Below are 23,501 nucleotides of genomic sequence, written 5' to 3'. Positions count from 1 at the left end.
TATTTAATTTTAATAAAAATTGCAGTCTCTTTACGCATGTCGTAGCTTTGTGGGATAAAGATAATTTAAAACACAGAGAAAAGATGGGTCATATGTTTCCACAGTAACCTGAGATTGTACAAGTGATATCTTTCCAAACCAATACAAAAGGAGGCCTTTCTATTATGGAGAGGAGGTATCAGCATAGAAAAAGTCAGAACAAGTCAAGGTTCAGTGTCACTGCTTACTTATATATTCAGCAATCACTCAGCTGAGAAGAGAAATGCCACTTTGGCATTCCAAAGTTCACTAATGCAATCCACTTGAACATCTTTCTCTTTGCTACATCCAAGGCTCCCCTTTAGAACAGAAGAGTTCTCAGAATAGCACACCCTCAGCATCCTATTGTTACAAAGAATTCTTAATGGACAGATATTTTTAAAGCCATCAGTGTTCTCCACAGATACTGTGCTTGCAATACAATACCAAATCAGATCATTTATTCTGTACCTGAGGTAAAAATGCTTCTGATTCCTGAATGGATGTCTTCACTGGTTCTCCTGGGGGATGAGAGAGAAATCATTTACAAAACTGAAGGAGAACTAGCCCTAATCCTAGTTCCTGCAGGCTGCGTTTCTTTATGTCACACCATTTTTCTTTCCCTATTTTCTTCCGCCTACTGTCTTTTCTTTCCCCAGCTATACTCAGCCCCAAGCTTCTAACCTCACACTGAAAAACCTAACTGATAAGAAAACACAAGTCCCCATGCTAAACAGGGGTTATGTAGAAAAACTGCTTAAATAGAAGTATAAGAAGGCTCTCCCTTGCCCTTCTCCAGGTAAGGACCCAATGACTGGTGAGGTTTTAACCTGATAGGGAGAATTTAATAAATTAACCACCCAACAATATCAATAGCTTTACTGCATGTGCTGAAATTGTGCACAATGCCTCAAGGGAACAACCTTAGAGACACAGAGAAGGGAAAGCTTTTGTGGGTTTGCCACTTATAGAACAGATGGCCATGTTTTCTTAGTCCAGTGATATTGGGAGATCATAAAATAAAATGTCAATGGTAAGATAGGGGACAGTGGGCTTAGCAAATATAGATGAACCTAGAGCAACCTCTGTAGATAAAAAATGACTTTACTAGTCCCAGGGAGGTGGAAAAACCACCAGTTTTGAAGCCATAAAGGGCTGGTTGAAACCCTAGCACCATCACTAACAAGTCCTGTGATCTTGGGCAAGTTTCTGAAGTCTCAGGGTGTGTTGGGTTTCATTTTGTCTTGTTTTGTTTTTTAATCTCAGAGATGAGCATCTAATTTATGATTGCTGCAAAAATGAGAAATAATGTCTAAAGACAGGCAAAGAAAATGCCAATATTTGGTAAGGTTTGGGGGAAATGAGCACTTTCAAATGGTAATGCTGTATAAGTTGAAACAGTCTTTTTAAAGGACAGTTAGCAATACCCTTTAAACCAACATTCTGCTTCTAGAAGTTTATCCTAAGGAAATAATAGAGCACGTGTGCAAAAATGTCAAGGAGATGTACTGAAGGACTGTTTGTAATGGCCCTAAGCTAGAAAGAAACTAAAAGCCTACCAACATGAAACTGGTTAAATAAATTATGATACCTACAATGGAATACTACACAATGTTAAAAAGGATACGAGAAATCTTTATGTATTTGACATGAAAAGATATGCAGGATGTATTAAGTGAAAAATAGATTACTGAATAATACTATAATATGGAGCCAACGTACTTAAAAATTTTACATGTGTTTGTGTGCGTACACCTACATATACTTACTAGAGGTACACAGATCAAACATTAATAGTGGTTATGTCTGATACTCAGAATTAAGAGGAAATTTCACTTTATCTTTTTGTATTTTAGCAATCATGGCTTAACAGAATTTAAAAAACACACAAAATAATATAGTAATATGTCCATCTCAGTTCAGGGCACTTAGCACTTACTAAAAGTGCTTAATAAATTGTAGTTATTATCATCATCGTCCAATTGAAATCTATTTGGAAGTCCAAAATAATATGAATACTTGGTTTGATTATTTTAAACTTCTATTAGATTAAGGTCAAGTTATCAGGATGCTTTTCTCTTTTACTAGCAAATGAACCACATCCAGGCAAAAGCAGGCAACTAGCTCTCCTAAGGATCTGCAGGGATGTTGGGAGCCTCACTTACCTCACCTGTTTAATTACCATCAAGGATAAACCTGCCATCAGGGAGCCCAATGGAAAAAACACTGATTATTTTAAATTCCTATCCAAATCTACCAGGTCTCCCATTTTAAACAGCTAATTCTCACCACCTCACCAGTGTTTTAAGAAACATACTGTCACCTCAAAAATTAATTTGCTCCTCAACAGCTTTTGCTTGAGAGCTGACTTTTACATACGGAACGCTGGGCATGAGCTGCTCCACCTGGCTGAGCTGGCCAGAAGGCTTGCAGGTGCACACAGGCAGCATGTCGGCTGAGTCATGAGGTGTTGCCATATAGAGGAGGTTTCCATCAGGCCACTGCCCTGCTCTCTACATTCAGGATCGCCCCTGCACACAAATTCCAAGCTCCTCAGGGAAGACTGGGTCCTCCTTACCTGTCTATGCAGCCCCACCTCCAGGAGTTCTTAAGTACTACACTAAGAGACTGAGTCTCAGCCCTCACTTCAAGGAGGACTCAAGACAAGCAAAAAATACACTTCTTGAAAATGTTGGGATCAAGTGCTGATGTTTTAAGAGCGATGAGAGGGATCTTAAATCCCTTAAATCTTATGGTTGAAATGACTAGGTGTTTTTTTTTTCTTCCTTTCTTTGTAGGGGTGGGGAATGTCATCTGTACAGTATCTAGATTTATTAAATGGGCTATAGAACAAGATCTTAGTAACCTTTCTTCTTCCTGCTGCTATATATTTGGTTTAACATGGCTCATTACCATGGCTAGATTAATGTTTAACATGACCTGGTTATCGTTCTATTTCAGGTATAAATGTTATATCTCTTAAAAAATATAGTCAAGATGATGAAGCTGATGAAGTAAGAGGTGTTTAAATTCAAATAAGCTAATTTGATGGATAACTAGAGATGCCAATGAATACATTTTAAGAGTTTAACTGTTTTTTATTTTGAGAACTTAATTAAAATATGTAGATAAAAGAAAGGCAACTCTAAAAATGCAACATTCTGTACTTGAATTATCAATCATTTATAAAGAATGAATATAAAGAAAAGCTGGTCTTACTCTGAATGTCAGGTTGTCCCATCATGAGTCTGTGTTCTTTACTCCTCCCATTCTGGAGCTTCAAATATAAAAAATAAGGTCACACTCCCTGTTCATTTTTCAGAGACATTATATTACACCTCTTTAAATATCTCGATAGGATTCTTACCCAGGAAAAAATAAAAATATCACATTCACTGTTAAATTGTCTAAAGAAGGCTAGCAAGAGCCATTAACTCCATAAATCCATATTCTATGGCCAAAGTAGCAATTCAAAGTGAAACTACAATGAATGTGTAAATATGCTCAACTAGCATTTAGAATATGGTATAGGAGAGTTGCTACAATAGCTCCAAGTTAGAACAAGCTGTTGGAACATGCAATTGACATTCAACCTGATCTTTAACACAGAGGCAAGGTACAGTATGGTTAAGAGTGGGAGAGGGATTCTGCCACTTACTAGCTATGTAACTTTGAGCAAGTTCTTTAACTATATGTCTGTTTCTTTATCTTCAAAATGAGGATAATAATAGTACTTACCTTATAATTTTTTTGAAGATTAAATGTACACAAAGCACTCAGCACAGTGCCTTTCAAGCACACGGAAGTGCTTAATAAATGTCCAGTTATTATTTTTCTATAATGCCTAGCTACACATAAGCCACATGTGGGAGTGGTTCTTGAAAATTAGCTACCCTTTCTGAGGGCCAGAATGGGATGAATCAGAGAATGAAAGATTGAACAGACCCTTTCTCTTCTCAGATGACAGGTCCTGTGTAAGGTACACATAGCACACACTGTCAACCATCTGATACGCTCAGCTTTCAAATGACAGTTCTCCTCTGAAGCTATCCTAGCCAAAAGAGAGAAGTACACTATTTATTAAGCTGTGTCTGTAGCTAAGTCTGTCCATCTAAATGAAAGAAAAACATATAAGTTGCTTTTATCACTAATAACCAATGACTTAGCCAGAGGATAATGATATTAGATAGAATTTGGAACCCCACATAGGTGTGCATTCACTTTTACATACTATTAAAGAGATATAACATCAAATCAAAGCTAGATTTATTGCAGATAAATATAAAAAGCATTATATTACAGAGTCACAACTTTATTTTTTGGCTGCACAGCACGGCTTGAGGGATCTTAGTTCCCCAACCAGGGATCAAACCCATGCCCTCTGCAGTGGAAGCATGGAGTCCTAACCACTGGACCACCAAGGAATTCCCACAACTTCTTTATTCTATAGTATGTTGGTATCATGTGTTATTCTGCAGCCTTGTATGAGTTAACATCCAGGTATTCAGTTCCCAAATCTTGTGAGGAATTCACTGAATCCATATGCCACAGTGCCTGCTAACTAAATGAATGAATGATCAGGGTCACAGATTAATATAGCAAATTTAAAGAAAAATTTACCCACAGAGCATGTGGGTTCCTAATAGGCTATACGGACAGTAAATACAATTACTTGCATTAACAAAATAGAAAGACAATAACAAAAATATGGCAGGCTTTTAACTAAGAATGACAGTATAATTTATGTTAGATAGACAATAGCAGAGAAAGCCCAGAAAATCTGGATCTGAATCCTAAATCAGTTTTCTCTCATGATTTGGTATCATAGAGATTCAGAAGGACAAGAAAAGCATATTGAATTCTTGAAAAAAATGACAGATATATCTAAGCTATGACATGATACCATATAGTTTATTAAATACACCATGGTGTACAGAAAGGAGTATGGACTGGCCCAGGTCTGGCGGTAGGTAGAGGTGGGCAGTCACTTAATGTTCCTTAGGCCTAAATGTCCTTATTTATTTAATGAGGGTGTTGGACAGTATAATGCTTACCATCCATCTGAGCTCTGAAATTCTATTGCTTAGTGGTATCTCTTACAGATTATATTCTCCACAAAACTATTTTTATTACAGGTATAGTCAATATGTTCATCACATACTTTTATGAAAGTGCTTATGATTTAATCACAGATTATAAACTGTGGTCTAAGTCCTGACTACAAATTCCACATATCCTTATATGGAATGAGGATGAGGATGAGATTACACTAAGGTTAACTTCTCAAGATGAAAGATTAACCAAAACACAATTCTGATGATAACCTTGCACCACTGACTAACACAACAACCAGAAGTGACTACATATTATTTACGGTCACAAATGAATCACTCAGTAACATCACTCAATAACAAAAACACTTTTGTTGAAATCATTAAAATAAGCTCAATGAAAAGCAAATGCACAGAGAGGTAAATACAAGGATATTTATTTTGAAGTATTGTTTTATAACAAAAGATTGGGAATAATCTAAAAGTCCACATATACAAGAAAAGGCTAAACATATTGATACATCTAGAAAGTTAAACTATGTTCAATCATTAAAAACAATGATTAAATAAAGGCAGTCCCGTATGATTCATGTGAAACAATTTCCAAGAATTCTCAGATCAGGAAGTGGGCATAGTGTGCTACCATTTGTACAGAAGAAAAAAATACAAATTAAATATGATACGTGCAAAGACTATCTCTGGATAGAAGAAAATGGTTAACAATAGCTGCCTCTGGGGAAAGGAACTGGGGTAAGAGGAAATATACTTTAAAAATTCTTTTAGCACGTTTTGAATTCTTTGTCCATGGGCATGTCCTACCTATTTTTACTTAAGAAGCTAAATTTTCAAAGGAACAAGTGAACAATGAAAAAAATGTTTGTATATGTAGATACACACACAGGAAAACAAAAAGACTAGAAGGGAATAACTGTTAACATGGAGGTGATTTATTTTCTTCCCTTTATATATATTTCTCTGTATTTTCCAAATTATTTCAATGAACACATGTTAGCTTTGAAATTATAAGAATTTATACATATTTTTTTTAAAATGCACATTTCTGTCACAATTTTTTTCAGATATTAAACGAAGTACATGTTGGGAGAATATGTACATTTTTATCAAAGTTCTGAAACTGTTTCATGCTGGGATTCCACACATTTGCTCCAGACTCACCCTTAGGTTATATGAAGGATCCTTAATACTCAAGTTTGGCAGAGATGCCTGGAGAGCATTTACATAATTTGTTTCCACTCCTTGAGCTGCAAGCAGAAGACAGGCTCTGAGTTAAGATTTACAAATTATCATCAAATGAATCTTCAACAGTGGCTCAGTTCAGGGTCAATCATGATCTTTCAAAATACCCTAAACTTTCCAGCCACCTTACTGAATTCAAAATATCAGATCAGATGACTCTTCTATCAATGTCATTAAGAACAGACTAAGAATGCTACTCCTGTTCTTGATCTTGAATCAGCCATTGTGGGGGGGGGGGGCGGGGGGCAGGGCTGTGTGTAGATCCCTGAGTATCAGCCATGCCCTGTGGTGGTAGGAGACTGCTAGCAGAGCCCACGCTGACTGTGAGTCTAAAAGACAACAGGTAGGGTTGCCATGAGAGAGAAGGCCAGGGTGAGCTGGTCCCCTTTATGGGAGGAAGGGTTCTCAGCAGAAAAGATGTCCTTTTGCATGAGGAGGTTTTGTGCAACTGGAGACATATGCAGGGCAGTTATAGGACCCCAGTGATAGGATATCATCCCAAGTCAGGCCAAACTCTGGAGCAAGGCAGCAGGGCTCAGCATAGACTCAAAAGCCCTGAGTGCCCACAGCGCCACCAGCCAGTACAGAAAATGGGGGTGCAGACTCTTTCCTGAAGACCAGAATGTTAAGAACTGCTTGGCGGCATTTTGCAGAGGGCCAAGACTCTGTGGTCAGGGGTGCTGGGTGATGAAGTTAGCAGATGGGGGGTATGGAGGATATAAAGGGTTCTGATCTCTAGCCACAGGCTGGTGGGAGCTGTGGACCTTCGGGTTCTGTTCCATCCACCCGTCCAACACACGGATCTCTACCAATGAAACCCACTATGCACAGATACTTCCTTAGGCCACAGAGAGGCCAAAATGCTGCTTACCAGACTGCTTGTATTTCTGGATTTTTGTCTTCAGGTCTATTCTGTGGATGTTCCTTAAGCATTTTTCTAATAAATCCAAGTGATCTGGAGCAACCAGGTTTAGCTTCTCCAGTTCAATCACAAGATCCAAGAAACTCTAAGAGAACCACCAACAAGAAACAAATGTCAGTAGGGCTGACTATTAGGCCTCATATGCAAACCTCAGGCTGTGTAATTTATTAGAGCAAGCAAATGTGACCAGAGGAGCCCTTTCAGTGACCTTCAGTGATCCTAAACCAGACCTCTCTGTTTTATAGTCCCTCCAAAGCCATGAGCAAATTACACTCCTGGAATTTACTCAGAGAAGAGGTAAGTCTTTGGGGAGCCAACCTGTACCTAGGTTGGGGATAGATACATGGGCCATTTGTGTCATGAAGGATTGAGAGAGCAGGCCTGAAAATAAAATCCTCCCAAGTTCATTCTCTTCCCAAAAGCCAGGCTGGTGTTATACTGAAAAACTCTGAGGGCTTTACTGAAAAAAGGAAGTGAGAAGGTAGCTGGGGAAACGTTTTTACTAGAAAAATTCTAATGATACAGTTTTGAAGTTCCTAAAATATTTTAATCAATGCTGGAAATTCCAACTCATTCTGACACAGCAGACATCAGGTGGCAAAATTACAGGGTTAGGGTATTTTGCTACTCATTCACCCTGGACCATAGGGATTGTGAAAGAACTATATTTCAGAAATAGGCACTGCTTTTGGTGTTATTTCCTTTCTGTTTAACATTTGGTTACTAATGTGCTATCTTTATTTTTAAATTAATAACGATAATTAAATCTACATAAATGATTGGGAAATAAGTTGATTAGGGGACACCAAAAAAGGAGTTGTATTTTTTCATTTTCCTTCCCATTTTGCATTTGATGGTGGGGGCATACAGTCACCCTATATTCGCAAATTTCAGAAATGAAACAACAATCATTAAGGAACATGAGGAAATTCTTAAGCAATGATTTACCAGAGTCCTCAGAAGCAGGTCCTTGGTGGACATACTGTCACATACTAGAGACCCGAGCTTTTCCTGGCCTGTCCATAGGTCAGAAGTACCATATAAGGCCAGCTGGAATTTGTATACTTTTCCAGCAATCACAGCATCCCTGAGATCTTCACCCTTACCTCATTTTCAACCCCAAATCTGTACTTTTGCCATTCCCTGGATACATCAGTCTCAAGGACCTTCCCCTGCCCAGCTCCCCTGCAGCCTAATGACTCCACACTGATCCTGAGCTGGCTGAGGAGAAATAGATGACAGTCAGAGAGCAAGATGGGAGTGGACCGGCACTTCCTCCTGTTTCTACTCAGCATGAGCAGAAGGGACTCCCTAACCCTCCCAGATGATCTGTCAAACCAGGGAGAGAAGCTGATGTATAAGCCAGGCCTATGAATTTTACACAAATAAAGGATAAAATACAAGGATGAAAGAAACACCCAGGGCCACACCAGCCGATATCACTCTATTGCCTCTCAATTTATGAACCAATTTTCTTCCCATCAATGTTACTATGAAAAATAAAACCCATACTCTTCTCCCTTCCCACCTTCACCCCCGACTTGGTCCTCCCTGCTTAAGTGCCTGTTTCCCTCTCTTCACACCATAGAGAGCACCCCTCCAACTTCCGATAGGCTCTTGGGAACATGAACCAAGAAAAAGAAAGAAAACTCACCTTATCCTTGGCTATCTTGCCTCGGCCCATATAATCTCTCATGAGGAATATTAATGAGGACACATCAGATTTATCCAAACCCTCACCGATCTCCATCAACAGCACCCTGTAAACCAGACAAGTTTCTTTAGTAAATTCAGAGACCAGTCCTAGTGAGAACACCAAGAGCCTAGGCCTCCTCTATGCCAATAATTGGTTAAAAGACTAATACTTGCCCCCATTTGAATGCGCCCCCAAGAAAACAGAAAGCTTAGATCACCCCAGGAGGAGATCTTAAGGGAAGTCAAAAAGCAAATTTATCCTTTCCCCAGTTTTCAGTAGGAGATGGTACCTCTTTTTACAACTGCTATGAAAAGAACAAGACAATAAAAACTTCCCCAAAGAATCCCCTAGCTCCCCCAGAAGTTATAATGAAATAAATGAAGAACCTAAATGACTAAGACGAAAGACGTAAATAGAATTCAAAGTGATCTTGTCTTCTCTGTTTAACAAACCCCCAGTGATACTGACGCTGCTAATCCAGGGACAGTACTTTGAGTCACAAGATTGTGAAGCAAAGTAACACCTGAGCTATCCTGGCCCGCACCCGAACTCAAAGGTTAAAAGGCATCTAGATCCCGGGGATTGTGACTGTAAATATCTCTGTCTAGAAAGCCCCTCCTGACTTAGCCACCTCTGTTCCAGCTGGAGTTACCATCATGCTTTATCAGGGTTCCCAAGGACACCTCATGATTGTCATTACTACCTTGACATTGTTATCATTACTTAGAAGCCTGTTTTCCCAATTAGACTCTAATATTCTTGAGGATGGAAGATTCTTCATTCGTTTTGCTTTAGTGCTTACCAAACACCTGGCATAAGTCAACCCACAATAAAGCCCACTCAACAGAAGAATAAATGAATCTAGCACTCCCGGGCCTCTCTACTCAGAGGCCCAAAGGAGAGGCCCACCTCCATTCACCACAGCAAGGAAACAAGAGAGGGAGAGAGTCCCCTGACTTATTCACAAAAACCCAGTCAGTGCCTCCCGAAAAGTTTTAAGAAGATTATGACATCGTGATGGTTGGAGAGGTGGAAGATGATCAAGAATAACAGCAACAATAATAATAAACCCTTATATTTGTAGAGTGCTGCCCAGTTTTAAAAAGTACTTCACATAATTTAAAATAATAATAATAATTTTTAAAAAGTACTTCACATTCTAAATTATCACAATCGATCCTTACAAACACACTTGTGAAATCAGATATTATTATTTTTAGCTTCACAAGTAGAAAAACGAAGGCCCAACTGATGTCAGTGGCTGGCTCAGCCTACGTGGCTTGTAACTGACAGTTCTGAGGCTTCAAACAGGACTTTAGACCTCAAATCTCATATACGTTCCAAGGGCCACACTGCTTGCAACTCTCTTTGATATAGTTTTTAATCATGTACATCACCTCCAAATATATATTATCGATATAACTAAAGGCTGGTGGTCTGGAGAAAAAGGAATCAATGATTTAAGGTTACAAATTATCTTTCTTTCCCCAGAAACACAGCCTTTCCGCTGGTTTCTGTGCTCCTCTGAACCTCCAAGAGAATATTATGTGAACAGGAGGAAGGAACAACTCAAAGCTTGTCTGAACTAGAGGGGACTCCAGTGGCCGTTCCTCTCTGTACCGAAGGGGATCTAGAGATGGTTAATTGAAGAAACGTTCAATCTGGGCTCCCCAGAGCCTTCGGGAGCAGGGACCTCACAGAAAGCAAGCCCACCCCACTAATTTCCTCAGCAGGGGAAAGACCGGAGGGGGTTCAGGAAGGATCACAGAGCTCTACAAAGGTCAGGAAGATTGCTGTCAGGCTTGTTATTTCCTTTCTCAGTAACCGGAAATTACCAGGCTCTGACATCACAGGCTTGCAAAGAACACAGCAGGTCTCACAATCAGAGAGGCCTGCAAGAGTACTAGCTCTTAGTCACTCGTCTCTCTCTCATTCTACCCACCAGGCAAACACATACCATCCATCCCTTCCACTTTCATTCTGATCTTCTACCCAATTACTTTAAGCAGACATGTCCTAAGAATTCAGAGTTCAGAGGAATGAAGTAACATCGATAGGGCAAGAGGATCAGTGGGTAGAGAAAGTAATGAGGCTGCTTTTCTTACTGTCCTCATTTCTGTGATTCTGAAGTCTAGACCTCCTCCCTCCCTCCCACCAGTCCAGCCTCAGGAGGGGCTGATGAATTACCTATAGTCCGAAATAAGATGTGGGTGCCTGTGCAGGAGGGCCTCCGCTGTCGGTCTGTCCATCTTCAAGACCCTCTTGAGCAAGTCAAACCGCCTTACTCTGTAGAGCAGCTCAGCCAAGCTCACAGAAGACAGCTTTCCTCTCTCTCTTAAAACATCCAGAAGGTCCCTGACATTAAGTGGAACCACATCTGCAGCAACGTCTCGGCACAGAAAAAGAAGCATCTCCTTCTCATCTTCATCAAGTGCTTCTTCCACCTGATGGATGACCTCAGCAGACATCCTGTACAGTGTCATTCCAAGGAACAGCAGTAAGAAAAGTCTAGTCCAGTCAACAGAAGGCCATGAAGCTACCGATTGCATTTCTGATGGTTTTCTTCATTTCTTTCAGAATCCTTTCCAATGGAGGAGTTCTGTGGTCAAAAGGGAATTTTTTAAAATCCTCCTATCAAACTTATGCCTAAAATTCTAGGTATAGGCTCTTCCTTTCTTGCTGGTCTCTCTAATCTAGCGGATTAAATTCATATTGTTAAGTCTACAGAAAGCGATCCTCTCAGTAGACAAAGAGATTGACCCAAAATTCAAGACGGACAAAGAAGATAACCTACATTTTAAAGGAAATGAGACCAGAGACAAACTATTTCCAAAAAATCCCATGTGCTTTATCAGAACTTATCAGAATGTAAAGTGTGGTAAGGGGGAAATCACTGCTAGGGATTTAATGACGAAGTGGCAAATGATTGACCTTGGTTGGGGGCAGAGGAAAACCCCAATGACTAAGCTGCTTTCTGAATAAGAGAAACTGAGGTCACAGGGGTTAACTCCTTTTCGGTGACCTCCCGGTAGGCTTGAACAAATACAAATCTTAGCAAAGGGGACCCTCTGCAAGGTGTCAAAAATGATGGGAGAAAACAGGTTTGTGCCCCTACCCCATCCCTTTTTTCCAGTTGTTCTCCTACTTTGAAACCCTTCATTCACACCTGCTGCCATCCTCCCAAAGCCCAGGCCCTTTACACAGCATCATCATGAATGCTCATAGGACCTGCCACCATGGCTGAACTTAGGCCTTGTCAAGTTTTGATCACCTCTTTGGACCTTGAGCCCCTTGGAAGAGTCAGAAGTCTGCACTCACAACACACTGCTGGACAGCAATTATCACTAGAGTTCCTGATGGTATCAGTGGAAGGAAGGAGGTTGAGCAGATCTGCAGAAAGATCTGGGAATTGGGTGGGAATGGTGGGGAGTTCATGCCATGGGTGTATTCTTAACTTCTTGCATTGGAACTCAACCTATTTTCTTTCAAAATTTAAGTTGCAAATGGGGGTCACTGTCTACTCTAAAGTTTCATAGCTATATTTTATGTTAAATAAGCTCTTATGTTCTAGGAGAGTACCCTATCTGTTTCTATCAGACAGCATTTCAGTTTAAAAGCTAATCTTAGCAAAAGATAACTGGAAAACAACCTAACTGTAAGTTGCTAACTGTTGCTACAAATTTGTGTACAAGCATATTTATGTATTTATCTAGCAGGATTTACTCAAAGGAACACTGGATCTATTTTATTTATTTATATACAATTTCAGTTCACAAAAGATGAGGCATCTTACAATAAAAACATGTAAGTAGAAAAAAATTTTATATGAGAACAAGGGGGAAAAAAATTAGGTTAGAAAGTCAAAATGAGGTGGAGGGATAAAGAATACAATGCAAATATGCAGGCCAGAAAGACCTAAACAGATTTTAGTAGACCTTGAATTTGTCCCGAGCTTCCTGGCAGTCAAAGCAGAAAGGGATATAGGGGATGTTAAACAGCTCTTGCTGTCAAAAATAAGAAAAATTGGGCTTCCCTGGTGGTGCAGTGGCTAAGAATCCGCCTGCCAATGCAGGAGACACGGGTTCGAGCCCTGGTCTGGGAAGATCCCACATGCCGCGGAGCAACTAAGACCATGCGCCACAACTACTGAGCCTGTGCTCTAGAGCCAGAGAGCCACAACTGCTGAAGCCCGCACGCCTAGAGCCCGCGCTCTGCAACAAGAGAGCCCACCGCAATGAGAAGCCCGCGCACCGCAACGAAGAGTAGCCCCCGCTCGCCGCAGCTAGAGAAAGCCTGTGCACAGCAACAAAGACCCAACGCAGCCAATAAATAAATAAATTAATTAATTAATTTTTAAAAATATAAGAAAAATTGAAAGATTCTTAGAGGAAGCATAATTTCCCTAGAGTTCCAGAGTTCCCCATCAATGAAAATATTAGTGAGTACTTTAGTGTCTGAAGTTAACAAAATTACATTTATTTTAAATTTTGGTTTTTAAAAATTTAAAATATCTGACTTTAAAATAAATCCATTCATTCATACCTTTCACACTGGCCTTCCCCCCAGTAGTCTAAATGGGTGAGTTCTTAATAAAAACAGACATTTTAGTTAATGTAGACTTGTTAAAAAGTATTGGCGTGTCTATGCCAATCCCATGCTCATTCAACCAAGCCTCACTTAAACACGGCCATTCTAAATAACTGGAGAAATGAAATTTAATAAATGATTGTTTACTGAAAGTAGAAGAACTGGTACTCAGACTACTTTATTATTATTTTTTTAATCGGAAAGCTCAATACTAATTTTATGTGTTCTGCAGAGCCTAAATCTGTACTCCACTCACAGGCTAACAGGACTTTAACCTAACCACTAGTTTCCATAAAAGAAGGTCAAGTTATTTTTCTATTCACTAAAAGTCACAATTTCGTTAGTTGCTGTTATTATAAATTAACCTGTAAAATATTTATACACACTAGAAAGTATAAAATAAGTAAACACAGGAAGAAATGAGATGTTATCTACATTCACCAAACATACCTGAAAAAGAACCAGAGCTACTAGAAATGAAATGTTCAATTCCCTCTTTTTAAAAACAGTAACAAACTTTTGTAATTCATAATTATCAGTGATATAATCATGCCATCAAGAGTTAACAAAATTAGATAATATTTTAAAAATATTATCTGCTCAGTTCATTTCCTCCAGCCATTACACCCAAGGCTGCTTTCTGCCAGTCACACACAATCAATCAGCAAGAGAACAGGCATGCTGTCTTCCCTCTGTACTAACAGAGGTATAGTTTGGCAGTAAAATCCAAATTACTCGGTGGTAGCATCTGGCATAGTCAAAGAAAATATCAAAAGGAAAACTACAGATCCTGTGCTGACCCAGGCCAACCAGATGCAGCAAAATTCCAGTGCTTATATGTTGGGGTGGTGTTGGAGACAGTTAATTGGGACTAGAGGTGATAGGCACTTGAGAGAGGGGAGCATGAAAGGAAGAAGTAGGGTTACAGTCCAAAAAATGACTACTTTGTTGGGGTTTCTTTTAAGCCCAAACCAAGAAATTAACATAAAAATTATTCTCAGACTAGGAAGCCCATAGGGGTCTTTTTTTTTTTTTTGGAATACAAATTTTTTGGGGGGTGCTTTTTAACATTTCAGACACCATAAATAGCAAACAATAAATATTGCAAAAACAATACAAAAAGATTTAAAATATATAATTTACATATAACCATCATGTAAGTATATGTCTTCGTTACATACATTTTATTCATAATTTTGTTTATAGCTTTATTTTATTATCTGTTATGGTTCCAGTAATATAAGTTACATCCTTTATAAAAGCCTTGCAATATTTTTACTAGAAGTCAAGCCCGTAAGGTCTTGAGAGGCAAACTCCAAACCACCCTATAAGGTCAACTTCCCAACCCAGGGGATATGAAACATCCATTCTGCTGGAGGTGAGCTCATGATTAAAAATCACCATGCATAAACATAAAAATCACCACGACAGTAGACAAAACAAAACTCACATCCTAGGAACCTACATCTGAAAGAGTTTAAAATAAACATCTTAAAAGTTTCAAGGGACTTCCCTGGTGGCACAGTGGTTAAGAATCTGCCTGCCAATACAGGGGACGCGGGTTCAATCCCTGGTCCGGGAAGATCCCACATGCTGCAGAGCAACTGAGCCCATGCACCACAACAACTGAGACTGCGCTCTAGAGCCTGCGAGCCACAACTACTGAGCCCGTGTGCCACAACTACTGAAGCCCACGCACCTAGAGCCCATGCTCCCAACAAGAGAAATCACCGCAATGAGAAGCCCGTGCACCACAACGAAGAGTAGCCCCCGCTTGCCGCAGCTAGAGAAAGCCCACGCACAGCAACAAAGACCCAATGCAGCCAAAAAAAATAAATTAAAAAAAAAAAAATTTTCAGGACTTCCCTGGTGGCGCAGTGGTTAAGAATCCGCCCGCCAATGCCGGGGACATGGGTTCGAACCCTGGTCCGGGAAGATTCTACATGCCGCGGAACAACTAGGCCTGTGCGTCACAACTACTGAGCCTGTGCTCTAGAGCCCGCAAAGGGGAGCCCCGTGCCACAATTACTGAAGACCACACACCTAGAGCCTGTGCTCCACAACAAGAGAAGCCACCACAATGAGAAGCCCGCGCACCGCAACAAAAAGTAGCCCCCCTCGACGCAACTAGAGAAAAGCCCACATGCAGCAATGAAGACCCAATGCAGCCAAAAATAAATAAACTTATTTAAAAAAAGAAAAAAAAAATTTCAAGAAGATAAGGGCAATTTCTGAAATGTGAAAGGCCAAATCAATGGTTCTTAATCAGGGGCAATTTTGCCCCTCAGGGGACATTTGACAATTTTTGGTTAAATTTGAGATATTTTTGGTCATCATAACCAGGTGGTGCTACTGGCATCTAGAGAACAGAAGCTAGGTATGCTGCTGAACATTACACAATGCATATTCCCCTCAACAAAGAATTATCCAACCCTAAATGGCAATAGTGCCAAAATTGAGAAACCCTGCACTAGATAATCTGAAAAAGAAAAATGGCTATAATACACACGGAAATGCTAAATAAAACATAAAAAGCATTTGCTCAAATATATAGTTGAGCATTTAAGAAAGTAAGTAAACTTGTAGGAGGGCAAAAAGAAAAAACAGCTCAAAACCACAGTGTTGGTTCTTTAAGATTTGCCATATACAATAGCATTAAAACAGAAAACATGTAGGAATGATTCTAACAAAAAGATATGCAAGACATTAACAGGAAAAAAAACTATAAAATATTATTGGAAAGACATTAATAAAGATCTAGATAAATGGAGAGCTTTACCTTGCTCATGAATAGGGAGATTCAATATGATAAAGACATGAGTTCTCTAAAAACGATGCTCTATGGATTAAAAGCAAGGGACTTATGAGGCAGCAATTTATAAATAGTTCAATAGTAATTATGAGAAAAAGAGAAAAGTCCACTGCAAATATTATACTTAATGGTGACATGTTAGAAGCATTCCTTTAAAACTGAGGCTCAAAACAAGTATATGTATGATCATCCCTTCTATTCAACATTGTACTAGAGGACAGAGCTTAGCACTAAAATAAGATAAAAAGGTTAGTTAGAGTATAAGCATCGGAACCAAAGAAACAACTATCATTCTTCACATGCAATAAGATTTTCTACTTGGATAGGAAACCCAAGTATACCAACAGACAAAATGTTAGAATTCATAAGAGGTTAAGGTTTTGAGATATATGATTAATAAATAAAAGTCAATTACATCTCTGTACATTAGCAAAAAACAGGAAGAAAATGTGTATTTCAAAGAAAAAAAGATACTATTTACAACAGCAACAAAACCTGTAAGGTATACAGAATAAATCTGACAAAAGATACACGAGACATTAAATAATAAATTATAAAACTTTACCGAAGACTTCAGTTAAGACAGATAATTGAAGAAATGTACAATAATCATGGACAGAAGACTCAGTATCATCAAGATATCAATTCTCAAATGAATTTATAAATTTAAGCCCAATCAAATATCCAAATCCAAAAACTTTTGCCATGGACTGTGGCAAGCTAATTTTGAACTGATATGAAGGAGAAAGGCCAAGAATAACCAGTATAAGCTTTAAGAACAACCAGTTGGAGGAAGTTGCCTTAGCAGATATCAAGATTTAATACAAATGTATAGTAATATGACAAGGAATAGATAATAAAACAACCAATACACAGATGAGAGCTCAGAAATTAATCCACACACAGATGTCTAGGGTGGTCCTGTAAATCAACAGGGAAAGGACGTTAATGTCCAGAAATAGTGCTGAGACAACTGGTTATCCATACATATAGAGAGGATAAACTGGGATCCTTTCCTCACACCATTTACAAGTCAGTTCCACATGTACTAAAGTCCTGGACATAAAATTTCTAGAAGAGATTCTCCAAGAATATTATTATAACCTACAATTACAAAAATGATTTTGTAAGACATAAAAAGCATACATCCTTTTCAAAATGAAAAAAAGATAAAGAGCAGACTCAGAAGACAAACGCATCATACTTAATTAACAAAGAACTAGTATCCACAATGTAGAAAGCATTTCTGCAAATCAATAAGCGTAAGACAAGCAACTCAAGGGAAGAATAGGCAATAGGTAGTTCCCAGAAAAAAAGAAAACTCCAAACAGCCATAAACCATATGAAAAGATATTCAAACCAAAACAGTATTCAGAGAAATGCAAATTTAAACTACAGTGAGATATTATTTCACATTGGCCAAATGCTAGTATCTGTTACCAAATGTCAGAGAAAATACAGTGAAATATGAAACCTTTTACATTGCTGGAGGAATTATAAACTGATATAGCCACTTTGAAGAACAATTTGGCAATACCTGGTAAAGATGAAAGCACTCATTACTCCATGACATGAAAATTTCATTCCTAAGTGAATATCCTTTTAAAACTCTTAGACAGATATACCAAGACATGTACATAATGTTCCAAGCAGCAGTGAATGGTATAGCAAAATAATGGAAACCACTTAAAAGTCTACCAAGAAGAGATTGAATAAAATATCACAGTCCTTTGATGAAATACTATACAGCCCTGAAAATGAAAAACCATGAACGAATCTCACAAACAAACAAAAAACAAAACAACAAAACAAATATTTTTGCTAAGGCAAAAAGTTGCTAAAGCATGCATACCATATAATTAATTTACATTAAGGTCCTAAATGTTAATAATAACACCATATATTGTTTAGGGATATGTGTGTGTGTGTGTGTGTGTGTGTGTGTGTGTGTGTGTGTGTGTATACGGAAAATATTAAAAGGGATTAACAGAATGTGACTAGATAAAAATACAGAGGGGAAATGACTGAATCTGTAACATTTTACTTCATAAACTCGGCAACAGGTATATAGATAGTAAAATAAATATATCTCTGACCACATTTTCTGACCACAGTACAATAAAATTAGAAAACGATAATTAGCCAAAAGGAAACCCTGTAAGTTTTTGAACTGAAAAAGGCATTTCTCTCTCTCTCTTCTGCACTCAGCATTTACAGTCCAGTTAACAAGCACTACATAAAAAAACAACCAGAGTATGCCATACAGAAACTATCTCACAGCATTCAAAATGCTTTTAGAGTTTTTTTGTTGTATATATAGACAATCCTTAGAACAAGAAAGCCTAGAGGCATCCCAAAGTTATCATCAAAAAGAACAAGTCAGATTTTATTTAACATGGTTCAAAAGATAGGGTAGAAGGAGTGGGGAGGGGGATGGCAGGTAGAATAAGTTCTTTAGAGTCTGGTGAAAGGATAGTGCCCACCACTCACCAGCCCCATTCTGCCTGAACTTCCTAGTTCAGCGCCACACACCTCCTATGAAGTCAACGGCTTCACCTCACTCAGGGACAAAGGAGCTGTCCAAGCCCAATTCTTTCTCTTTCCTGCTTTCAAACACCCAGTCCTCCAGACTGACCACTATTTCTGTTAGTGTCTTTTCACTCCCACTGTCTTCCCTAACTGGGGGAAACTGGCAGCTATGTGTGTTTAGAACGTTTAAGGAATTCCCCTGTTCTTGTACCCTCTCACTGGCAAATTGTAATTTAATGACTGTCTCTCCTTTTCCACACCCACACAGAATTTCCACAATGGTACAAACTGTCCCCCACCTTCAGAGCCAGAGCAGTTCCAGTTTCATTTCTCTAGTAGTTGCCAGTGATCACTGAAAACACCAAACAAAGCAGATGTAAGTCACCAGGGTTCATTTCCACTGGCTAATGGAAAGGGTGTCAGGTGCTAGAAGCAGAAACCACTTGTTATTTTGAGTAGAAATACATTGAAATAGGTGCTTACAAAACTGCTGTAAGGGCTGGAGAAATGGGCCCTTGAGTGAGCTTCTGAGAAAGACTCCTAGGGCTCCCAGAAAGACCTTGCCTCAGCCAAGGCAGCAAGGAAGCAGGAGGCCATCACCGGTAGCACAGAGCTCAAGAACACCTCGGGCAGTGACCCCGAGATCAGAGGGCCAACTGCCACCCCATCTGCCTCCACTCCTCCAAAGCTGGTGACTGGACTTCATAATGCTGCTGCCCAAATCCCCACGTCACCACCACCACGCTTGCCAGCAGAGAAATAAACAAAAGCAGCCAGCTATTGGCCTCTACCCCACTTGTTTACAAATCTTGCCCAAATGCACCTTAATTCACATCCTGGTTGTAAAGGAGTCTGGGAAAGGCAGTTTGTAGTTTTCTACCCTCTAGATGGAGGTGGGAGTGGGTCCTGGGCACCAACTGACCTTAGCCACCAGAGAAGGATATTCCATGAGAATATTTTTATCTTCTTTGTGGTTAGATCCTCTGCACAGACCCCAGTGCCTGACTCCTAGTAAGCACTCAATGAGTATTTGAATGAACGAATAAATGGAGTTTTGTTAAGTCGCTACCAGGTAACGGCCTCACTTCCTTTGCTCCCCAGATGGGACCTAGAGCATGTGCTGCAAACCCTCTTCTGGCCAGCACCTCAATTCTTTTTTGCCCTTTTGCCGCCTGACTGCCAGCTCTGCAACACCTTGGTGTGCCAGAACTTTCCAGTTTGAGCACTGAAAGTCCCATGTTCCAGGAAACTCCTCAGTCCCGGGCAAACTGGGATGATCACCTCAACATCTCATCCTCAGATGGTGAGCCTCCACCACTCATACACCTAGAGGAGAAGTCGTGCTGAATGGAGGGGAAAGATCACCCCACACGCCTGTAGTCTTCAACCTCAGCTGGCCCCTTCCTGCTGCTCGCCATGCTATTCCAGGCAGGCTATTCCAGGCGTGCTATTCCAGGACTGCGGTCAGCTCCTTTCAACACCCTCTCACAGCTTTCTTCCATCCTAACACCACGCACTGGGGCCACTTTTCATCGATGACCTTGCCACTCATCAAGAGTGAGCTCCGGCAGCCCGCTACCTTCCGCTGCTGTCCCTCGTCCTCCAGGGCCATCCACTTCCCCTGTGCCCTCCTGTCTCCATAAGCCCCTGCGCTTACCCTTTCGTCAACCTCTCTCCACCTTCAGGGACTCCTCCCCTCAGCTTGTAAACATGTTCAGTCTCTTCCATCTTAAAAATAAAGAAAACAAAAAACCCCTACAGCCTGAGATCCCCTAGACCAACCAGCCTTTCACTCTCTTTCTTTCATGTGAAGCTAGGATTTCAGAAAGGCAGACTGTAATGTGTACTTCAGCTCCTTCAACTTCTCAGTTCACTCCTCAATATGGCTCCACCTGCATCCTCCCTGCCCCACATCCTTTACACAATGACACTCAGTGCCATATTGGAACATGAGGCATAGGAAGAATCAGTAATGCGGATACTGTCTTTATTTAAAATTTTGATATTTTGTTCATCATGGGTCTTTTGCATTCATGTCAATTTTTTCAAAATCTTGCATTAAAATATTATTTATCTTGATTTTCGCACCCCCTTAAATGTTGTGCCTGAGGTGAGTGCCTCACTCTTCTCACCCTAGTGTCCTCACCTGACATTGTTCTTCTAGAGGCCTTGGTGACCTCCTAGTGGCCACATCCAAGGTCACATGGAAGTCTTCTTTTACCCAAGCATTCCGACCTGTTCCTTGAAACTCTTCTCCCTTAGCTGATCTCACATCACTATATTCTACACGGTCCCCCTCTAACCTTCCCTGACTCCTCAGCACCCTTTCTGCACCTGCTTCTTTTAAAATAAATTTATGTATTTATTTATTTTTGGCTGCGTTGGGTCTTTGATGCTGTGCGCGGGCTTTCCTAGTTGCGGCGAGTGGGGGCTACTCTTTGTTGCAGTGTGCGGGCTTCTCATTGCTGTGGCTTCTCTTGTTGCAGAGCACAGGCTCTAGGCGTGCAGGCTTCAGTAGTTGTGGCACGCGGGCTCAGTAGTTGTGGCTCGCGGGCTCTAGAGCGCAGGCTCAGTAGTTGTGGCTCACAGGCTTAGTTGCTCCACGGCATGTGGGATCTTCCCGGACCAGGGCTCAAACCCATGTCCCCTGTATTGGCAGGCAGATTCTTAACCACTGCACCACCAGGGAAGCCCCTGCACCTGCTTCTTAAATGAGGGTGTGCCCTAGCATCCATCTCTCACCCTGGCCTTTCTGTTCCCTCTGTCTATGGCCTCACCCTCTCCAAACAGATCTTATCAGAATGAACTTCCTGAAGTTCTTGCTTGAACCAAATCACTTTCCTAAATTCAGACCTTTCAATGATTCCTCATCTCCCATTGCAGGTTCCGATTTTCTTTGTATTCAAGGCCCCTCCTGGTCTAGCATCTGCATTGATCTCTCATTAACACACACCTTGCACTTTCGGATTCAAACAAACCTCAACAAGGAGTTCTTTCCCGTGCCTCTGCACACTTGCCTGGATTACTCGCTTCCACTTACCTGCCTGGCAAAACCCTACTCGGTTTGCAGGGCCGGCTGAAGTGTCTCCTAAGTGTAAAGCTTTCCTGGGAAGAACTCATCTAGACTTGGTTAGTAGCTCCTTTGTTCCACCACCATATTGTGTACCTAGCTCCGTGGTACCCAGCATAGCTCCAATAGGTGACAGTAAAATGTGGTTAAATCAGGCTTTTCAGCCTTTCTCACAGAATGTCAACTTTGCCTCCAACCATCTGGTATTGAAAGCACATAACGTTCCCAGCAGATAGCTGCCAGCATGACTGGTTCCCATCATACTTAAACCTATCCAAGGACAGACATGCTTAATATTCCATTCTTTGTACTGCTCTGGTCATGGCATGCCTGAAAGCAAGGTCATGTTCACTGAGCCACAGCCTGCAAGCAAATATAATTTCCCAGCGACGTTACAAAACTGAGCCACAGTGGGGAGAAGCCTGCCTTGCCAGCTGCAGAAAGCAGCATGCAAACCTGGAACGTTCAGGTGTCCGGAAATCCCCACTGAGATATGAAGTTGAAGGCCCTGAGGGAGTCACCCAGAAGTTTCTAAAAAGATAAATGAGAAGGGGTTACATGATCCTGGGCAAAAAGAATGTGACCACCTCATAGGAGTTCAGTGCATCCCTGAACATAACAGGACCCACCTTCCTCCTCCTCCATCCGTGCATGGAACCTCTGGGTGTGGGCTCTGTGTGTAGCAATTCGAGCAGCTAATATAGTGAACCCATCTTTACTACATCTGTAGGCATTTTAACCCTAAGATAGCGCACAAAGTGCCACTTTGTGCCCTTTTCCCCCAATATTTAAAATGAGGTATTTAGTTATAGATCATCACGTGGGTTCTGATTTCTGCAATGCTGCAGAAACAGTCTAGAAGACCATGGACTGAGGCTGAAGCATAAACACATTCCAATTTGAGATTATTTAATGCGTAGTTTTAAATTTAATATTTTTCTGTTTTTTAAATTTAATATTTAATAATTTTAATGCACACTTTTAGCTACTGATACATAATGTATCAACAGCTAAAAGTGTGCATTAAAAAATTATTGGGGGGTTTCCGGGTATTCATTCAGTTAATCCTCACAACAACTCTAGGAGTCAGCCGCACAGCGTGAACTTGGACCCGGGTCTGTCCGACGCACAGATGGCTGAGCCTACCTCGAAGGCGATGATGAAGCCCAGACGCACAGCCAGCAGCTTCCAGTAGAAGAGGATTGCCCTGGATAGATTAACCAAGATGGCGGAGTAGAAGGACGTGATCTCACTCCCTCTTGCGAGAGCACCAGAATCACAACTGGCTGCTGGACAATCATCGACGGGAAGACACTGGACTTCACCAAGGAGGATACCCCATGTCCAAGGACAGAGGAGAAGCCACAGTGAGACGGTAGGAGGGGCGCAATCAGAGTAAAATCAAATCCCATAACTGCTGGGTGGGTGACTCACAGACAGGCGAGCACTTATACCACAGAAGTCCACCCACTGGAGTGAAGGTTCTGAGCCCCACGTCAGGCTTCCCAACCTGGGGGTCCGGCAACGGGAGGAGGAATTCATAGAGAATCAGACTTTGA

General features: G+C 40.6%; 1 protein-coding gene across 9 annotated transcripts in view; it reads right to left on the bottom strand.

The window, feature by feature from the left end:
• CFLAR (CASP8 and FADD like apoptosis regulator) overlaps positions 1-23,501 on the bottom strand; it is a 70,552-nt gene that overhangs the window by 35,587 nt on the left and 11,464 nt on the right. For 6 of the 9 annotated variants that reach the window (XM_061186370.1, XM_061186378.1, XM_061186412.1 and 3 more), the window contains 6 exons: positions 11,132-11,543; positions 8,903-9,008; positions 7,198-7,333; positions 6,246-6,331; positions 3,238-3,295; positions 490-539 (listed from right to left, as the gene is read on the bottom strand). In XM_061186370.1, the coding sequence (XP_061042353.1) occupies positions 490-539; positions 3,238-3,295; positions 6,246-6,331; positions 7,198-7,333; positions 8,903-9,008; positions 11,132-11,493 (798 nt within the window). In that variant the 5' untranslated portion in view covers positions 11,494-11,543. Of the gene's footprint in view, positions 1-489; positions 540-3,237; positions 3,296-3,963; positions 4,011-6,245; positions 6,332-7,197; positions 7,334-8,902; positions 9,009-11,131; positions 11,544-18,833; positions 19,029-23,501 lie in introns of those variants that run through there. The other 3 variants (XM_061186387.1, XM_061186396.1, XM_061186421.1) reach the window with 3 other exon arrangements.

The sequence above is a fragment of the Eubalaena glacialis genome, chromosome 1 (genome assembly GCF_028564815.1).
Source record: "Eubalaena glacialis isolate mEubGla1 chromosome 1, mEubGla1.1.hap2.+ XY, whole genome shotgun sequence".
In the NCBI taxonomy this organism is placed as follows: domain Eukaryota; kingdom Metazoa; phylum Chordata; class Mammalia; order Artiodactyla; family Balaenidae; genus Eubalaena; species Eubalaena glacialis.
The sequence above is the reverse complement of the archived record's forward strand: the minus strand, read 5'-3'. Positions and strand labels throughout refer to the sequence as shown.